We start from the raw sequence: 19817 nt of genomic DNA, 5'->3' as shown, positions 1-19817 counted from the left end.
ATCATTGATTAAGTTATGCACATCACTACATATGCCGGGGTAATCTGACTGTAGGTGGTACCTCAGAATCAAGTAGTGTTGTCTGTTCTTGTAGAGATGTGAGCAAGTCAAAGCAAAGAAGACTGCATCAATGAAATGCAAAGAGTTGGTGATCTGACCAAGTATAGTCCATGGTAAACTATGTAATAATATATGTTGTTGTTGTTGTTGTTGTTGTTGCTTATTATTGTTATTGTTGTTGTTGTCCATGATGCGCAAGAATAGAATGAATGAGACACACACAAGTTCAATGCTCCCAAGGCAGCTCCAGAGATTGATGGTAAGCAAATCAAACTTGGTCCTCAGCATGTTATTGAGAAACAGTTCAAAGATTTGGAACACACTGTCATACTACATCTATCAGACCAGCAACAGCAGGAACAACAAGATCCCAGTGAATCCATCACCAACTCACTCAAGCAGGTGTCAGAGCTATATAGTTCACTCAAACAACATCAACAACTAGCTACCTAGCGAATCCTACAAATCGTCAAAAGGGGTACCATTCAAGTCTGGGTTCATCAACAATGCCACCGTTCGTTGTAACGTGATCAAGACAGCGCAAAGGAGAAAGTTCACTATCAGATCAACAACAAGACCCAAGGCGTTCAGGTCCAAGCCATATAACCCCACTGACGTCCATGCCATTGACACAATGGCAAAGGACCATCACTTGGTCAGTGATCTTCCACATGGACCCAACATCTGTGGCCAGTGTGGGAGTGTCTATTCATTATCCTGGTCCAATTGTCGGGGAATTCATTCAATTCAAAATAAATATCTTGAGTCGTTCGGCTTCTTTTCGCAAGATCTTCAGTTTAAGAAGTCTGCAGATGACTTGCCATTTCATTGTCATTCAAAGTCAAACATATAATAATAATCATTGTATTCAATCAATCAATCAATCTAACGTTCAATAACACACTCTTAACGATCAATCAAATCAACTCCATCCATCAATCAATTAATCAATCAATCAAACAATCAATCAGTTATCGAATCACTTGATTGAACAAATACCATATGATAACAAATCGTCATAATACTAATATATTAATTAAGAGAAGAAGCAATGTATCAGCATCAGAGTATCAACAACGAAGAAGACGACGACCAGGAGAAATTAGTTGGTGGCGCAATATTTGAGGATCATATCATCAATGACAATGGTTCACCAGAACCAGCCACATCAAGACCAAACAAAGATCACATCCAAGAACATGAATATGATCAAGTCGACTTGGACTTAAACCCAGACAATAATGATGATGATGGGTGTGATGACTACCAACTTCCCAACAACCCTCTGCTTCGAACATTCTGTCGCATTCGTAATAGCAAGGTTGCGGTACTAGTGTCAATCTCTGTCGCGTTGTTCTGTGACATGGTATGCTATGGTATCGTCCTTCCCATCTTGCCCGGTGTCATGGAGAAGAAGTACCATCAGACCGAGACCGTGACCGGTGTGTTGTTTGCCATGTTCTCTGCCGGCTCAATCCTCTCCACTCCCATCTTTGGCGCCCTCTCTGATAAAATTGGCCGAAAGACACCATTCCTCATTGGTCTGATGTCACTGATCGCATCAACTTTGATGTTTGCCTTTGCAGAGTCATTGTGGATACTGTTCGTCGCGAGGTTTGCCCAAGGTGTCAGCTCGGCTGTATCCTGGGTCGTAGGCCTGGCATTGATCGCAGACATCTACCCGCCTGAGAGATTGGGCACAATCATTGGCTCTGTCGTTGGAGGCAATGCCGTGGGTGCCCTTGTAGGCCCACCCATTGGAGGCATACTCTACGAACACTTTGGCTATCGCATCCCATTCCTGGTTGCCGCTGGTCTCACCGCATTCGACCTATTCATCCGACTGGTGTTTGTGTCGGACGAAGCCATCAAGCGCCACAAGCTCAACAAGGAGCGACTGGTGGCCAAGAATCTGAAGGAGAATGACAAGGACGGCTCAAAGGCCGCGGAAAAGGAGGCTGGTCGAGGCCAATCTTTCTTCAAGATGGCTTTCAACTTCAAAGTTGCTATCCTCTGTGTTACTGTCACTCTGGCCTGCTCGGGATACTCGGCACTCGAGCCAACTATCCCGCTCTACCTTGAGCGTCGCTTCGACTCGTCGTCCACTGTGATCAGTCTAATGTTTGCCACCCTCACACTTCCAGCGATGATCATGGCGCCACTCTCTGGCAAGCTGGCCGACAAGTACATTGGTCACTACCGCACGATACTCATTGGAATGATCATTGTCGTCTTCACATACCCATTCGTCGACTATGTCTCCCACCTGTGGCAGACATTCATCATTGTGGCCGTCATATCTGTTGGTCTGATCACAATGAACACGCCACTGATGGCGGTGCTCACAATGACCATCGATCCAAATCAGTACAACGAGCACAATGGCAAGATCACATCATTGTTCAACATTGCCTTTTGTTTGGGATACTTTGTTGGACCGATCTTGGGCACTGCCATCATGGACCATGCCTCATTCCGTTGGTCCAACATCATCTTTGCACTCTTGGTAGCAATATTCACCGTGGTCTTCTTTGTGACATTCATCAAGAAGATCTTTGCCAGGCAACAGCCAGAGCAGCAGCAACAGCCACAACATGGAGAAGAGGCAACCGACCAAGAGGTACTGTTGGAGAGCGTTGTTGTTAGTGATTAACTTCATTGGTTCAATCAATAAATGGAGAAGGCAACATGGTTGGAAATGGACAGGTGTGCAGATTACATTAATTAATTTGAGTATTGAATGGTGAATGATGATGTGAGTGGAAGTGCCAGGGATTCAATGGTCAGCGTCTGGAGCGTTGAGGAGTATGTGAGCGTGGTATAGGGTGTTCCATTGACATTGACGGTTGTAACAATGATTGGCACACCATAGACTACCACCTTGTCCACGATGAGTGATGACATGTCAAAGCCAGTGTTGACGACAGTCAACTGGATGGTCACGGTTGATGACCCATCAGTACCGGCATTGAACTGTAATAGTGAGTACTTCTTGTTCTCGTACGTCTCGAGGGTGATGCCGTCGTCCAGGTAGAGCTCGCCACTCGCACTGCCGTTGGCATTCAGCGCCACGATCAGTGTGAATGGCAGTGTGCGAGAGATGTTTGTTGTGATAGGAATGCCTCCGTCTGGCACTTGATAGTCGGCTGTGGGCTGGGTTGGGAGGATGGCACCACCGCGCAGATGCACATTGATGACGTCCAATGGTGCGGCGAGGGTGAGGGAGTTGCCTTGTGACAGGTCCACGCGTGAACCGTTAAAGTAGTCGTACCAGATGTCTTGGGGGAAGTAGACGTCGACCGATGTGGCATTCTCGGTCAGCACGGGCGACACCATCAGTGATGGTCCCACCAAGAACTGCGAGTCCAAGGCAAATGTGTTGGGGTCGGCTGGATACTCAAAGAACAAAGGGCGGACGATAGTGTCGCCCTGAGCATGTGCCAAGTAGAACAGTGTGTAGTAGTATGGCAGCAGTGTGTACTTGTTGTTGATGGAGTTGATGGTAATGTTGATCACCTCTGGTCCAAATACATAGGGCTCCTGGGGGATGGTGTCGTTGTTGTTGTGACTACGCGAGAATGGATAGAAGTTACCGAGCTGGATCCAGCGTGCGCACAGCTGTGCGGTCGTATCACCCTGCAGACCGCAAATGTCCGCGCCGACCAAGCCGATGCCAAACATGTTCATATTGAGAATGCCTGGGATTGAGAGTGCCATCGATGCGTACGTGCTTTGATTGTCGCCTAGCCAGTGAGCATGATGCTTTCCAGTGCCTGGGAACGTTGATCGCGAGATGACTGTGGGGCGCTGATTCAGCAGGCTAATCACCGAGTTGGCCGTGACCACGCCCTCAGTGTAACCATAGAGATTGTGAGAGTTATAATATGATACGTTGCCAAACTGAATGGACGACATGTCCAGCGTCTTGGTGTCGAGGGGCAAGCCGCCAGGCAGGTATGGTGGGTTGTTTGGGTATGATCCGACTTGGTCGCCGCTCTGTGACACGGGAGCGCAGTTGCCCGAGCAGAAGTTGGACACCTCGTTCATGTCGATCCACACGCCATCAAAGGGCACGGTCTGGTGGAACTTCTCAAGCTGCACGTACCAGAAGTCCTGTATGTTTGGGTTGAAGAAGTCGGGGAAGATGGTCGAGCCGGGCCACACCACGCCATTGGCCGCCACTCCATTGGGCTGCTGTATGAAGGCGCCATTCTCGAGAAGCTGGCCATAGGCCTCGTACGAGTCGTTCATGTGGATGCCGGGGTCGATGATCATGATGTAGTGCTGGTTGCGAGTGTGAAGCCAACCGACATAGCTGGTCATGTCCTCGGGGGCAAAGTTGACTGGGTCCAAGGTAAAGTCCTGGTAGACGTCCATGTAGTCAATGTCATTCCACATGGTCTCGAGGGGTATGCCGTACTTGGCGTAGTTCTCGGCCACGGTCTTAGACTCGTTGACCGACTTGTAGCCCCATCGACACTGGTGCCAGCCTAGCGACCAGTATGACGGCATATAAGGCGTGCCAATAACCTGTGTGTATTGTTGAATAACCGATGCTGGCGATGGTCCCATGAAGAAGTAAAAGTCAAACACGCCTCCAACGACCTTGTAGGTGAGCGAGTTGGGCTGCATCACAATGTCCATGGCATTGGAGTTGAGCAAGAATACACCATGGGCATCGCCATTTGGGTTTAGATTGAGGTAGAATGGATGTGAGCCATAGACATTGAGATTGAGTGGTGTTGCCTGGTCCCTGTTCCAAATGGTATAGGTGAAGTTGTTCTGCAAGCGCAATGGTGCAGCACGCTCGCCAAGTCCATATATATTCGGGTTTGATTGAGGGAACTGATTGGTTATCTCTAAATAATACTCTGAGAACTGTGATCACATGTGATTGATTGAGTGAGTGGTGGGGCAGTGGGGTGATTGATTGAGGAGTGGGGCGAGGCTGGAATAATTCCAGCCGCATCCACACTCGCCCTCACTCACTAAGACAACAACAAACTTACAATGAGACCATTGGTGGAGCAGTTGGATGGAGGGGAAGTGTTGAAGATGACCTCGCCAGTTGATACACGTGTGATTGAGAATCCAAATTGGGTTTGAGCAAAGCGGATGGTGTAGTCAATGAGGTTGGGCTTGGAGGTGGGCAGTGCACCCATCTGGTTGACAAAAGGTACTTGCCAGCGCTCGTTAGCCGCATCCACAATCTTGACTTGTATGATCTGTTGTGTGTGGAACACCACGTACAACGTCAATGCCTTTACACTATTACCATAAGGTCCTGCTGTAATCATTGCCAAATCAGCAGTATATCCATATGATGTTGTTTGTAAGTTTGACACCTGGTAGCCTGGACATGCAACAGGTTGTTGAGCCAGTGTACCAGTCACAAAGCATGTTAACAATGTGAAAGATACAACAAGTAATACTACAATATTAATATTAAGATTCATCTTATCTTATATCTTAACAATGTATATATATATATATTTGTTATATGTTTAAATTAAACTGTTAAATGTTTTGATTGATCACATGCATCCATCATCCATCACAATGCACAAACAAGTTTGTTAAGATATTTACTGATTGGTTTCGAAACGAGTCCTGGTCATGTGTGTGTTTTTGCACAACACTGTATGCGACTTTGATCAAAAGATGACCCATCTTGTTGGTGAAGGAATGTAGACCACCATCGATGATGCTCATTAATGTACTTGTGCCACAATCAATCACAAAGACAATGTGTCAAGGTAGAGAGGCATGCCTCCACCACCAATCCACTCATCATCAAGATCATAATGATCAGTAGAGAGAACTCTGTTGTTTGTGTTTGTAGTAGTCGTAAATAGATCTATCTATCTATGTATATCATTAATGCTTGTTTATTCGTTGTCACTGTCCTCTGGATCACTCTCGTCTTCGTCATCAGATGCTAATGATTGGTTTGGAAAATGAGTGGTGAGTATGATTGATTGAATGATTGAATGATTTGAATGAACATACTGTAGACAGCCTTTGGCACAAGGAGCTTACGAGCCTCCTCAGACTTGGCGAGGTTGAGTGGAGTCTGACCATTCTTGTTCTGGAGAGTGAGATCAATCTTGCCAGTGTCGACCAGAGCCTTTATGCATGGTACGTTGTCCTTGTAGGCAGCCTTGTGCGCGGCAGTCTCGCCCAATGGATCCTGGACATTGAGTCCAGCACGATACTTGATCAGAATTCTGATGATGTCGTCGTAGCCATTCTTTGCAGCCCACATCAAAGCGGTCTGTCCAATAGCATCCTTGGCATTAATATTAACCTTGTTCTCTGGATCAAGAATGAATGCTTCCAAACTCTCCTCCTCGCCACGCTTTGCAGCATCTATCAATCTTGAGTTAATAATGAATTGTTCATCCATTCCTTCTTATTCCTTTATATTATTATTACTGTTACAAGGGTATATATATATTAAATATAATTACAAGTTTGTTTGTTTGTTTAAATATATTACAAATGATTGAATGAATGAATGAATAAAGTGAATGAATGAAGTGAAGTGAAGTGTATCGATCGTGGGAGAGGGTGTTGATGGGCAAAGAATGCCAACAAAGTTCCAAATTTATAAAATGGGTCGCCAAAGGTTATGTGAAATTAGTTCTGGCGTCTTCTTTTCCAGTCTGTCCAGTGATGATCATATGAATGAATAGTTAATACTTGTTAGTCAATTTCAATTATTAACTGTATAGACAGATATCAAGGCATTTGAAGATGCCCAGTGATCACTTTCCACATCATGACATACCCTCACAGACATACCCTCACACAAGTGTTAGAGTCAACAAGCTCGCTTGGACCCAACCCTCGAATGAACTGAGGGAGTGAGTTGAATAGCACAAAAATTAAATTAAATTCATATTGGAAGTGGGGATGTGGTAACGTTTCTGGATGAGAAACGAAGGGGGAGGCGAGAGTGATGATCATCACTGAGGGGGAAGAGATACAAGGGTTAGGGTGTATCCGATATCATATAAGTAGTCAATCTTGATAATCCAATAATATAATAGTATAGATATGTCAGATATTGAACAGGAACAACAGGTGCAGCAACCACAGGCTCAGCAAGGCGAGGAGGAGAACTCGATGCTCAACGTCGACCTGAACACATTGAGCACGCCAGCCAAGCTCGAGTACATCACACAGTTGATTGGCGATGCGTACAACATCAACATTGCTCAGAAGCTCGAGCAGTTCCTCGACATTCAGATCGCCGAGAACATCTATCTGTTCCAGGCCAACTCCACATTGCTCAAGCTCTATCAGTTCAACCCAACTGCTCTCAACAAGGACAACATCGCCAAGATGCTCGCAAAGGCCTTGATGAACCTGCCTTCAAACGATTTCCTATTCCTTTCATATATGATCCCTTTCTCAATGGTATGAATGATTGATTGATTGATTGATTGAATCATTTGAATGAATGATCGTTGGAGGTGACACACTGGAGATGGAGAGCGATCACTCTGCGAGCGAGTGTGTCAGTCACGACACAACATCATCATCAACATCATCTTCATCACTAACACGACACGTACCAATCAATCAATCAATCAATATATAGCAAAAAGAGGAGCCACTGCTGAAGCTCTTCACACTGAACAACTTGTTGGAGACATGCAAGTTCAAGGAGGCTTGGGAGCATATCCAAGCTAATCAATCATTCTTTTCAAATATACCAAGCTTCTCAGAGAGCGTCAGGAACTGTAGGTGTCGTTAATCAGCATCATCTTCATCAGCAACAGCGCAGCAACAATGTCAACATCCAGCGACAGTGACAGCGACACAAACAAACACCTTATGATCGACATGACATTACAGGACATGATCTAACATCACTCATTCATTAATATAGTCATCGCTAGCGTTTTGTCGATCACATACCAGACGATTACAGTTCCAATGCTTTCAGAGATGCTCAATGTTCAACAGTCTTCACTCGAGGAATTCATCGTGTCAGCCAAACCATTGTGGAAGTACAACGGTACCACTGTATCACTCCAGAGCGATAACATCAAGCAGAAGAAATCCGATACCTTTACTTTTGACCGTATGTCATTCATCACAATCAACTCAATCCAATCATACTAACTAACAAACTTGACTCAATCAATCAATCATTCAACAAACAGAGCTATCAAGAGTATTGCCAACTATGATGAAATAAACTACGATGCATCACAGCAACAGCCAGTTACAGTCAAAAACTGATCACTGTAACTGTATTATGTATGTCAAACTATCATGATGATGGTCTCTTTCTCCATCAACTAATCAATCAACAGAGTGATATCGCGATCAATCAGTGTGGTGGTAGTTGAACATCAAACATTGATTTGATTTAGCAATTCTGATTGGGGCTCTCTCGGAGACTCGGGATGGGGAGGCACCAGGGGTACTTTGAATTCCAAGATCCTGGTCAGCCAACATCAGAATGAATCTTTGCCAAAGTACCCAGTCAAATTTCCCTCATCAATCATTCCATCAAACAACCTTTCACTCGTCACTTATATCACTCACATCAATCACTAACCTAACATTGTACTCAATCAATCAAAGTAATAATAATGAAGAGTGTAATATTTGTTGTAATAGTATTAGTTCTTGGTGTGATCAATGTTGGTGGACAACAGATCATAACTACAACTACACTTTATGTAGATCCAACTTCGAGTAATAGATCGAAAATATGTGGATTGGAATCATCAACCAACATGTCATGTTCAAACATCAATGCAGCAATCAATTGTTATACATCATTACTACCAAATCCTATCAACTCTGTACTTAGCATCATATTGGCGCCGGGTACCTACCCTCCTATTGATGGAAACTCATACATAAATACAGCATGTCTAAATGTAACGATTGGACCATCATCAGACAGAGGCAACCAAGAAGTGATAATCGACTATGGAGGAAGGATATTTGATTCATTAGTTACTATCTATCCTCCATTATTCACTTATCCACAGTGTATGACAAATCTTACACTCTACAATATGAAGCAACTGCATGCATATTCTCATCAATATTGGGTCAGGTTACCATCGTTCTCAATGATGTGGACATTGTCTATAAAGGAATACCCCCTAATATCTCTGGAGTCACACCTATCTTGTTGGGGCATAACACTTTGAATGGAGAAACAGGAGCATACCCATCATCAATCACATTCAACCGTGGGTCAATAACCCAAGGATCATACTTGGGCACAATAATTGATTGCCTCTACTTTGATCTCAACATCTACAACACAATAATCTCAAACAACTCTGCTTATCAAATCATATCAGTTGACAATGGCAATGTTGTAATGGATGGTGTATCATTTCATGGCAACTCATTCAAGGATGGTGTTATCAATGTGGGTGGCGAGTTGACATCACAAGTGATATCCAACTGCACATTCACTTTGAACAACTTAAACAAAGAATCAAATATGATCAATTTAGATTTTTATAGCTACATGGATATAACAAACTCAACATTCGACAGTAACTTTAACATGTTGAGTTTGATAAATTCAAATGGAAACATGACTATACAGGGCTCGACCATCACAAACAATACTATCAATGGTAAAAATGGAGTGATGATTGGATCATATGATTATAGTGATCAATATCAATCCTTCCAAATGGATAATTGTACATTATCAAATAATTATTATGATATTTATACATCTGATATATTTGTATTCACTGGTACAAACAATATATTACTCAATAATATATTATTGGACAATTCATTATTCATCAATAGTTCAGTACATCCAAATAATATTATACAATGTACTCAAGGTGATATTACATTGAATAATATTGTAGTTGTGGATGGTAATGATAATGGAGACATGAACATGATTGATTGTTCACCTAATGATCGATGCTCCATTCATGGAAATCATCATCATCTATGTCCAGTCAAACTTAGCACTGGTCACATTGCAGGAATTGTACTTGGTAGTATAGTTGGAGCAATCATCATTATTGTCATTATCATAGTAGTTGTCAAAAGGATAAAGGCAAGAAATCAATACAAGTCCATTCAATAAATAATTATTCGTCTTCATTAAAAATTATATCAATTGATTGAAAATTCCACCCATGATTTCAAAAGGCTGATACTTATGGTTCTCGAATGAACATTGAACCATCCCTGATAGTCAAGTGATGTTGATCGAATTGATTTGTCCACCCACAATTATTTGTAAGTTAAGATTAAGTTTAAAATCTTAAATATCTTTGATTTGATCGAGCGAACGTCTCTTGGGACCAAGAAACAAGAATTAAAATAAAATTCACCCCATCACTTGCTAATTCCAGAAACTGAGCTTCTTTGACCGCAACTAATAAATACATCAACTAGAATCCTATTTGTTCATTGTTGTTTATATTATAGTTTGATTGAAAGAATGAATAAAGATACTCTAATTATAATAACAATTACATTGTTGTTAGGACTTGCCAACAGCCAACAACAAACAATTACAACAATATATGTTGATCCACAATCTACAAATACTGGATCAGCTCAATGTGGAACAACTTCATCACTCAATCAAGCATGTCCAAACATATCATCTGCATTCACTGTATATAAAACATTAGTACCCAATCCCATTGACTCGATGCTGAACATTGTGTTGGCATCAGGTGTCTACCTGTCTCAAAATGGCAATGCTCAACTAAATCCAATATCACTCAATGTTACAATGGGCCGATTGCCAACCACCCCAGGCGATGTGATCATTGATCTCACTCTGGTCACCAACGTATTCATCAACATGACCCAAGCCGATACGACAGTCCTGCTCCCGCCCACCAGTCTGACACTCAATAACATGACTTTGATCAATGGATCAATCACCTCTTACGTCAACCTGGCCAACATTGTGTTGAACAATGTCACCATCTCAAACTTCAACTCTGTATTCTACGGAGCGATATCATTGTCCAATCAATACAATGGCACCCCAGCACCAAAGTCATCACTCACTTTGAACTTGTGCAGCATCAAGAACAGTGTGACCGGACCCACCATCGGCCTCTTTGAGGTGTTCCAGTATGACTTGGTATTCTCTAAATCATTCTTCACCAACAACACTGGCGACACCCTGGTCTATGGCATCAACTCGAACGTCATGTTCAACTACTCCTACATACACTTCAACAGAGTGTTCTACAACCTCTTCCAACTGGACTCGACCACAACAACAATCCAAAACTGTTTGATCATCAACAATCGAATGATTGGTATCAAGTTCATGTCGTTGATCCTTCAGACTGCCGGATCAATCAACATGACCAACGACATCATCGACACCAACGCCAACTTGTACAGCGTGCTCACCATTCAGCGCACCAATGCAACCATCCAGGGCTCAGTGTTCACCAGTAACAATATCAATGGATACCTTGTACATGGTATTCTTTCAAACATGACAATGTCAAACAGCACCATCCAAGACAACACGTATAATCAAACAACGACATTCTACTTTGACTCTTCCGATGTGATCATTGGTCAAGTGACATTTGGCTCAGCATCATCATTGTATGACAACAGTAATATTCAATGTTCAAAGGGCAACATCACTTTGAACAACATCGAGAACACCAGTGGATCAAAGTTGATTGATTGTGATGCTGACAATCAATGTGATATATATGGTGGTGATGCAGATGAGGCTTGTGACATGCCATCACCACACCACAAACCACATGACAAAGGACTTAGCACCGGTGCCATCGTAGGCATTGTAGCAGCGACACTTGTTGGAGTGGCCGGCATCATTGGTCTCTCGATCATCATCATCAGGAACAAACAAAAAGAGAACTATATTCCAATTTAAGTCTTGTGATCACCCTGCTGGAATTATTCCAAATACTCAATCACACAAATGATCAAACCAAATAATCTGGAGTTATTCCAAATATTATTAAATAAATAAATATATCGACATTTAATTAATTATAAATATATTATTATCCACGAGTGATCATTGCTGTGCCCTGGGCATTGATGGATATTGTTTGTGTGATTGGCTTGATCTTGAGTTGGTATTGCTTGCAGGTAAGTGCGATGCCAAACTTGCCCTCTTCATCCAGTGACACGCCGTCGATGGTCTCAAAGTTGAATCGGAGTATGAGGTTGGAGATACAAAGATAAATCTCATCCTTGGCCAGGTTTGATCCAACACACGATCTCGGTCCAACACCAAATGGAATGAACTTGTACTCCACATCATTGTTGTTGTTGTTATTGTCCATCCAACGATATGGATTGAACTCCTCCGGTTGTGACCATAGCTCAGGACTCATTGCCAGACCATATACATTGGTGATCACTTGTGTGGCGGCCGGGATGGTGTATGGTCCAATCTTGACATCGGATGTTGTCCGACGTGGCAGGGATAGTGCACCAACTGGGCGGATTCGGAGTGCTTCCTTGATGCACGCGTTGAGGAATGGTGTTTGTGATCGTCGTGACAGGTCCATCGATTGTTCGCCAGCCGGGGCATGGGTCATCGCATCATTGATCTCACATCTGACCTTTTCCATGTAGTTTGGATTGTTGACCAGGAATAGCAGCAGCCACTCGAGTGTGGACGACGATGTCTCTGTGCCAGAGATGAGCAGATCGGAGCATACGCGCACAAGACCCTCATCGTCAAAGAATGATGGGTTGTCACTCTTATGGATAGCGTGGATCATTAGGTCCATCATGTCGGACACGCGATGTGGGTCTGATTGCAGGTCGCGGCGATGCTCATCCAGTGACAGTTTGCTGTAGTGCCACACGCGTTCCAGTGCTGATTGGAGATTGCTACGACTTTCACGATAGAAATATGAGAGGAATGGCAACAAATCTGGAATATTACCAACAGCCAGTTCCTTCTCCACCAGATCAACTGCCTTGATCACATCATGGTACTTCTCAAAATAGTCTGAACGTTGTCCAAACAACATTCCCAGTATCACATTGCTTGTATATTGTTTGAATAAGAATCGTGGAGATACCTATTTTTGATTGATTGATTGATTGGTCCTGGTTAGTATGACTCAAGGACGAGAGATTGATTGATTGATGGACACTCACATTCTCACCACTCTCGGCGTGGACTTGGAATGCGTCCATCAGCTTGGTAGTCTCTTCTTGGATCTTGTCCATGATGGTGAGATGGGACTTCATGCGAGTGAAACATGAGGCCAGGATGAACCTATACTTCTTCCAGTAGGCACCATTGGAGAACAAGATGTCTTTGTCATCTTGATATGATGAACATGTTAGCATTATGTTTGATTGATTGATTGAATGATGGGGAAGAACAGTACATACTTCCAATGATGCGTGCTGTCTCGGAGACGAAGCGATCGGTTGTGTTGTCGGATTGTTGGATGATCACCTCTTTGATGTAGTCGGGATCGGTGATGATCACAGTTGGGATGTTGCCCATGTACAATGTCATTGCTCCGCCATAGATCTGGGACAACTTTTGCAAGGCCAAATGTGGCGCCGTACTAAGTTGATGTAAATTACCAATAATAGGAAGGGGCATTGGTCCTGGAGGCATATCAGCTCTCCTCTTATACTATCATTGGTTGAATGGTTAGTGGAATGATTCCTGATTGTGACTTGAGGGATGGGGGGTCATGTGTTCATGAATGAACATACCTTGATGATCAACAGGATGCTGAAGATAAGAACTAGGGTTAGGAGAATCATGGATGGATGGATGTTGTTGTTGGACGGTTATTGGGATGGGATGATTGGCTGATTGAGGGCTGGAAATAATTGATGGACTCTGGTACTGGAATGGAGGTTGGATATTTAAACAGCCGGGGAAATGAGAATGAATGATGGGACGGAGGAGACAGACCGGTAGAAGGTGAGCGGGAGGGGTGTGGATGAAGGAGGTGTAGTCGGAGTAGTAGTTGATACGCTTCTTTTGCAATCCATGTGGATTATACAGCCTACACGTCAAGGGTATTATTATAACAAGGGTAGAGTGGTGGAGGCTGGAGAAGGAGAAAGAGTGTGTGGCGTTGGCGCAGCGTTCTTTAAAGAGCAACAGCAACAGCAACAGCAGAAGCAGCAGTGTTGGTGTAAGTGTAAGTGTAAGACTGGGGGAGGAGGGGTAGGCGAGTGACAGGAAGAGTGCTGAGTGTGAATGAGAGCCTACATTCAGGGAGAGACGACATTGTCCAAGTAGTCTCCGCCAGTGAGATTGGTAGGATCCACTTCATGGTGTGGTCGATGTGTGTTGTATGTATATGTTCATTCATTCATTCATTCATTCAAGCATTCAGACAATTGCCAATCAAAGCGCCAACAAGCATACTGTGTCTGAAAATGATGTTGATTGAATGATTGATTGAGTAATGAGAGTATTTAGTATTGGCACCAGCAATGTTGATTGAGTGATTGACTGAATATTGTCTCTAGGACGACGCTCGGGTCTATAAATGGCAAGAATGTCTAACTTGACTGTTCCATCAATACCCAACAATGGTTGATTGAATGATTCCTTTCTAAGCTGTGCTGTGAACTTGACAACAGTCGCGACTGATCAGTGTGTGGTGTCGTGTTGGGGGTGGTAGTGGTAGTGGTCATCGATGTTGTGTGTGTTGGGTAATGGCTGGTCAACCCTTGGCGGGCGGGGTTGGGGGTTGGAAGCGAGCAATCAATCACATGACATGACATTATAGGATACACTTTGACAAGTTAAGAGAGAGTGTTTCGAATGACGAACTATAATGATTGATTGATTGATTGATTGATTGACTGATGTGGAGGAGTGATGGATGTAGGTGGTCATCAATGTGCGCCACTCTACCTTGATTGAGAGAGTGGGTGATTGCAGAGAGAATCGGTGGACAATGATTGATGATGGGGATACTGATGTCGATTATGGGCTGTCCTACCCCCATACTACGCGTTCCCCACATTCCTTCTCTTTCTCTGTACTTAGAGCATGTTGCAATGAACATTTGGGTGCTGGAAGTTCGATCACACATGTTGGCGCTACACAGTCAACCAAGTGAGTGAGTGAGTGAGTTGATTGATTGATTGATTGATCAATCTCTGAAGAACTTGATTATGTATAATCTCTCATTGTAGGCAAGACGCTGACCAACAACTCCATGTTTGAATCCATCCTTCTTCAATATTGTTGCCACCTCTTGTGGTTTGTTCTCCTCGACCAACACCATGTATAAGCAACCTTTTGGTGAGAGTATGTCCTAATGTGATGCGGGTCGAGTTAGATGGCCACACGATCATGGTCAAAGTGGAGTGTACATACTTTAATCTGAGGCAACAATTGGTCTATGACCTCTCGTCCATCTATGCCGCCTGCCCAGGAGGCTACGATGCCACCCTCGGCAATCTCTTCAGAGGGCGTGGGCACGTAGGGTGGATTGAAGAGGAGTACGTCGACCTTGCCTCGAAGGCGATCAATACCACTCAGGAATGAAGTATTGACAACATCCAACATTATATTATTGTGTTGAGCAGTTCTTGTTGTGACGAGTGTCGCAGCAGGATTGATATCTGTGGCCATGCAATGCACATGAGTGTTCAATTCACGTTGTATTAGCATTGATAGATATGTAATGACGAATCCACTGCCTGAACCAATCTCCACTGCAACAGTCGGTTTCAAACGTCTTATAAACTCTACATCCTTCTTCAAAGAGTCAATGAACAAGTAAGAGTCCTGTGCTGGTTCATAAACATCCTTAAAGTCCTTTGACCCCAGATGGTCCATTAAAGGTTCATCAGCATGTTGTAGTAGTTGACTTGTCATTGTTTGTCCTCTTTATATATATATATGTGGATCTATTATCTGTATTTGAATTAGCGAGCGAGTTAATGAATGAATTATCGAAAGAGTGAACTTGTCTAAGGGGGGAGTCTTCAAAAAGTCAGGCAAATTTGCAACCTTTTCATGAAGATGACAACAAATACACATAAGATACCAGGAACAAAGTTTACACTGGAGGTCCGATATGAAAAGGAGTATGCGTACATACATAGGAAGCATGAAATTGTTCATGCATTGTGCGACAGCTATACCCAGCCGCTGGACATAACCTTGGCTGGGTTGGAGTCAATAGCCATGTTGCAGAGAGATTTTGTTTCACGAGTGCTCAACAATTCAATACAACGAATGACGACCCAAGAACACACCACTGTTCGATGTAGACATCTGGCCGAAAGCCTGATCGACCTCTTGCAGGTTGACATGGAAACTGCCTTCTTTTGCTTGGAATCTTCATGCAAAGCTTTGGAGAGATACCATACTGGAGAGCAGGAGGAATACCCTCTAGTTGTGTTTCCCACAGCTTTTGTTGGTAACATGTTGAAATCTGTCGGCGTTCCAACTGTCTACATGACCACAGTTGTCTTTCTCCATCGTATCGTTGAGAATGCTCTCTACCAGATTTTCAGATCGATCGTCCAACACAAGCAATATCTGGTAAGTTCGCAAGAACAATGCCGGGTGCTCGAGACCTACAACTTGCTGACAATGACACACACCCACACATACGCACAGAGAGAAAGCCACACTGGATACCTGCCACTTCGCCAGAGAATCGATGCCAATGACGTGAGAGACATTGAAAGAGCGGATCCAGTTGCCTCTCTGTACTTTCCAGAGATATTGCAAATGCCAGATCGTGCGTCACTGGAGCATCCGACTGACTATGCTCGGAAAATCAACACATTGCTGCGGCAAATCAAAGAGTCGGATGTGGTGCTCGCATCTGATAACCAGGACGACATATTGACACCTGCTCCCATGGTCCACAAGAACTTCAAGAAGCTGATACAAGTGATTCCAACTGAGCAGCATGTGATCATCGCCAACATGATTGGTATCGACATCTCCAATTGTTTGGAGAAGACCTCGGTAGTTGCCAACAGTATGTTCTACCACCTGTCCGTTAATGTGTATTCATAACAACAAACTGACACGTCGCCGCAACAGAGTTTATCACTCGCATCAAACAGATCACTCAAGAACAAATGGCTGTGTTCCTATATGAAGACAATGGAGATGATGCCGGAGAGGAGTACAGCAAGAGCCAACGCCAGAAAATAGAGAGATGGTATCAGTACATGGCCGAAGAAATTGAGCACGATGGTGATGAAGAGGTTTGGTTCATGACTCCGATACAGGCATTCAAGGTGTTTGGAAATGATGACGATCTCAGACGCATGAAATAATAACACGCCAGATCATGCAGTCTTAGCCGCCACACTCTAGTTATGTGGAGAGAGTGGCACAGACTGAACTGCTTCAGCTGATGTCGCCCCCTTTTCAAAAAGTTGAAGTCGAAGCTCATTCACTCATTCAATTCTCGCAAGACACAACATAGAGATAAAGAATAAGATAGAGATAATAATGAAGCACTGTTTAGTATTTATATTGTTGTTCCTGACATTGACATATGGACAACAAAGACAACAACAACAACAAAGACGTAATGCAGATTATTCAGATGATACAAAGATCACAATGACATTGTTCAAATATATTAGAGAATCATGTTATGATACTGCTCTGGCAAAGCTCAAAGAGCACCAGATGGCTGAATCATTCTGCTCATCATTTGTCCATCACATCATTGGTCATGACACACTTGAGTTGCACCGTTACTACCGTGAGGCGGGCATGTCTCTTCTACCCTTGGTATGTCCGGTAGATTGAGATTGATTGATTGAATGAATGACTGACTGACAACATGATAGGGTAATGCATTGGAGGATTTGATATCATGGAAGCTGAAGGCTAATGAGGAGAGACCACATCAACTCGTTGACTTGTTCTTTGAGTACTTGGACACAAGGACAAAGGAACACAATAGGGCAACTAAACCAAAGGATGAACTATAAGGTATAAAGTATAAAGTAGTATATGTATGTACATGTATATATTTGTTTGTTTGTTTGTTGCTTGTTGCCATGGCAACAACTACAACTGGTTGTGTTGTGGTACATGTCGATGTGTGTGCTCGGTCGCTTCGTTCGTATATATATCGCATGGGCATCGCGTCATAAGGTCGTCGTCGTCGTAGACCATGTGATTTGGTATGCTTGCTTGCTTGTTGGGCTGGCTGGCTGGCTGGCTGGCTGGCTGGGCAGACCTACCACAGTCACAAGGTAGGTTGATCCCTGTGCACCATGGCAGCAGGATTGTTTGGCATGCCCGTGATGGCCGGACTGCAGAGAGCAATGTCGTTGAAGCACTTGCTGAGGTCGGATGACGCGAATAGCTGTGCAGGCTGGTCGAGCGACGATATCAGTGAGTCGGTGGCATCGCCTGACAGCTCTGGCACCTCACCGCCAAGGCTTGATGACGAATGTTGTTTGTTATAATATAATTGTTGTTGATGGTTCTGCTGCGACTGCTGCTGCTGTTGATCGAACGACTGTTGCTGTTGAGGTGGTTGTTGTTGTTGGCCAGGTGTTGTTGGAGTTGGATAATTTACGACCTCGAGCGAGCTTGTGGAGGAGGTGGATGAGGCCGGACTGGGGATAACAGGGGGCGCGGCAATGATTGGTGAGATGTCGGCAGGGGTGAGGCTGATGGGCATGACGGGCACACGCTCAAGATCGAGGTAGGGCAGCTGTTGTTGAATGGCTACAGGCACTGGGGTGGACTGCGAGATGAACATCTGTTGTTTGGGTGAGCTGGATGGGACGACATCGTGCAGGTTGAGGTTGGCTGCGTCGACAAAAATTCTGAACTTGGGGTCGGTTGCCGCCAGAGCGTCCAAAGGATTGGCCAGTGCGTTGCGGACAAAGCACAACGAATGGGTGCGGCCGGTGGTCGCCTCGCCGCCAGTAAAGTCGTTGCAAGCCTTGTATGTCATGGCGGCCTGCGTGTCAAACTTGGCCTCAAAGAAATGTGGGGCCTGGCTGACGGTGAATGTCAACTCGACGCGATCGTCGCTCAGTTGGCGGAGATCCATCGATGATATATCGTCAAAGTAGATTTCCATCTTGGTGAGCGATGCTGCCTGATTGAATATCTCCCACATGAACTTGCGCTCGGTGTAGGAGAAGCGCGCCACCAGGTCGCCGCAGAAGTTGGACTGCTTCTCCCATGCGCCAATGCGCAGGGATATGGCTGGCAAGTCGGAGAACTTGTAGACCTGGGGTGTTGGCTCAGGTTGTTGTTGCTGTTGCTGTACCTGGGGTGAGTCAATGAGACCGCCAGACAGGGACAGAGCGAGGTTGTTGGGGAGGAGGGTGCGTGGAGACTTGGAATAAATAGGTTGGGCGGGTTGGTATTGTTGTTGTTGGGCTGGAATGATTCCAGCTTGGCCATATGCTACAGCCTGTTGCTGTTGTTGTTGATGCTGTATTTGTTGCTGCTGTTGTTGTTGTGCTTGGGTTGCGTTGTATATCAACTCCTTGGGCAGGTCGGCCAAGTTTGAGCCGTACTGGCCCAAGACATAGGGCGAGATACGTGGAGGGTAGAATGGCACGCCGCTGTTGAGCGTGGGCGATGTGTATGAGTTGGGGATCTTGGCGCCTGGATGCTTGAGCTTGATGTGCATCTTGAGTGCACCCTCAGTGCCGTACGACTTGTTGCACGCGGCAACATGACATTTGAATGCGCGCTCAATCTCCGATGCTGTGCGACGGTGTCTCTTCTTGATGCTGGCGTCCGATGTGGACGACTTGCGACGACGACT

General features: G+C 44.3%; 10 protein-coding genes across 10 annotated transcripts; 5 read left to right on the top strand and 5 right to left on the bottom strand.

Moving 5' to 3' along the window:
* Window positions 1-1423: 1423 nt before the first annotated feature.
* Window positions 1424-2713, top strand: SAMD00019534_094810 (hypothetical protein; the record flags this gene model as incomplete). Its single annotated transcript, XM_012895406.1, has 1 exon — window positions 1424-2713. One exon carries the CDS (start codon window positions 1424-1426, stop codon window positions 2711-2713), a length of 1290 nt encoding a protein of 429 aa, XP_012750860.1.
* Window positions 2714-2787: 74 nt separating this feature from the next.
* SAMD00019534_094800 (hypothetical protein) lies at window positions 2788-5516 on the bottom strand (the record flags this gene model as incomplete). The annotated part of the gene is made up of 2 exons (XM_012895405.1): window positions 2788-4938; window positions 5070-5516. Coding segments are annotated over 2 exons (2598 nt in total), but the record flags the coding sequence as incomplete, so codon positions are not given.
* Window positions 5517-5948: 432 nt separating this feature from the next.
* Window positions 5949-6466, bottom strand: SAMD00019534_094790 (hypothetical protein; the record flags this gene model as incomplete). The annotated part of the gene is made up of 2 exons (XM_012895404.1): window positions 5949-5998; window positions 6070-6466. The coding sequence occupies 2 exons, from the start codon at window positions 6464-6466 to the stop codon at window positions 5949-5951; spliced, it is 447 nt and encodes a 148-aa protein (XP_012750858.1).
* Window positions 6467-7119: 653 nt separating this feature from the next.
* On the top strand, window positions 7120-8313 carry SAMD00019534_094780 (hypothetical protein; the record flags this gene model as incomplete). Its single annotated transcript, XM_012895403.1, has 4 exons — window positions 7120-7482; window positions 7667-7808; window positions 7958-8152; window positions 8237-8313. 4 exons carry the CDS (start codon window positions 7120-7122, stop codon window positions 8311-8313), a joined length of 777 nt encoding a protein of 258 aa, XP_012750857.1.
* A 2422-nt stretch (window positions 8314-10735) lies between these two features.
* SAMD00019534_094770 (hypothetical protein) lies at window positions 10736-11959 on the top strand (the record flags this gene model as incomplete). The annotated part of the gene is made up of 1 exon (XM_012895402.1): window positions 10736-11959. One exon carries the CDS (start codon window positions 10736-10738, stop codon window positions 11957-11959), a length of 1224 nt encoding a protein of 407 aa, XP_012750856.1.
* A 133-nt stretch (window positions 11960-12092) lies between these two features.
* Window positions 12093-13833, bottom strand: SAMD00019534_094760 (hypothetical protein; the record flags this gene model as incomplete). Its single annotated transcript, XM_012895401.1, has 4 exons — window positions 12093-13127; window positions 13207-13376; window positions 13447-13699; window positions 13783-13833. 4 exons carry the CDS (start codon window positions 13831-13833, stop codon window positions 12093-12095), a joined length of 1509 nt encoding a protein of 502 aa, XP_012750855.1.
* Window positions 13834-15185: 1352 nt separating this feature from the next.
* Window positions 15186-15910, bottom strand: SAMD00019534_094750 (hypothetical protein; the record flags this gene model as incomplete). The annotated part of the gene is made up of 2 exons (XM_012895400.1): window positions 15186-15350; window positions 15413-15910. Coding segments are annotated over 2 exons (663 nt in total), but the record flags the coding sequence as incomplete, so codon positions are not given.
* A 558-nt stretch (window positions 15911-16468) lies between these two features.
* On the top strand, window positions 16469-17340 carry SAMD00019534_094740 (hypothetical protein; the record flags this gene model as incomplete). The annotated part of the gene is made up of 3 exons (XM_012895399.1): window positions 16469-16588; window positions 16667-17036; window positions 17102-17340. The coding sequence occupies 3 exons, from the start codon at window positions 16469-16471 to the stop codon at window positions 17338-17340; spliced, it is 729 nt and encodes a 242-aa protein (XP_012750853.1).
* A 292-nt stretch (window positions 17341-17632) lies between these two features.
* On the top strand, window positions 17633-18009 carry SAMD00019534_094730 (hypothetical protein; the record flags this gene model as incomplete). Its single annotated transcript, XM_012895398.1, has 2 exons — window positions 17633-17806; window positions 17866-18009. The coding sequence occupies 2 exons, from the start codon at window positions 17633-17635 to the stop codon at window positions 18007-18009; spliced, it is 318 nt and encodes a 105-aa protein (XP_012750852.1).
* Window positions 18010-18269: 260 nt separating this feature from the next.
* SAMD00019534_094720 (hypothetical protein) lies at window positions 18270-19679 on the bottom strand (the record flags this gene model as incomplete). The annotated part of the gene is made up of 1 exon (XM_012895397.1): window positions 18270-19679. The coding sequence occupies one exon, from the start codon at window positions 19677-19679 to the stop codon at window positions 18270-18272; it is 1410 nt and encodes a 469-aa protein (XP_012750851.1).
* Between the last annotated feature and the right edge of the window lie 138 nt (window positions 19680-19817).

This window comes from Acytostelium subglobosum (assembly GCF_000787575.1).
Source record: "Acytostelium subglobosum LB1 DNA, scaffold: scaffold22, whole genome shotgun sequence".
Taxonomy (NCBI): domain Eukaryota; phylum Evosea; class Eumycetozoa; order Acytosteliales; family Acytosteliaceae; genus Acytostelium; species Acytostelium subglobosum.
This window is presented reverse-complemented; position numbering and strand designations above follow the sequence as displayed.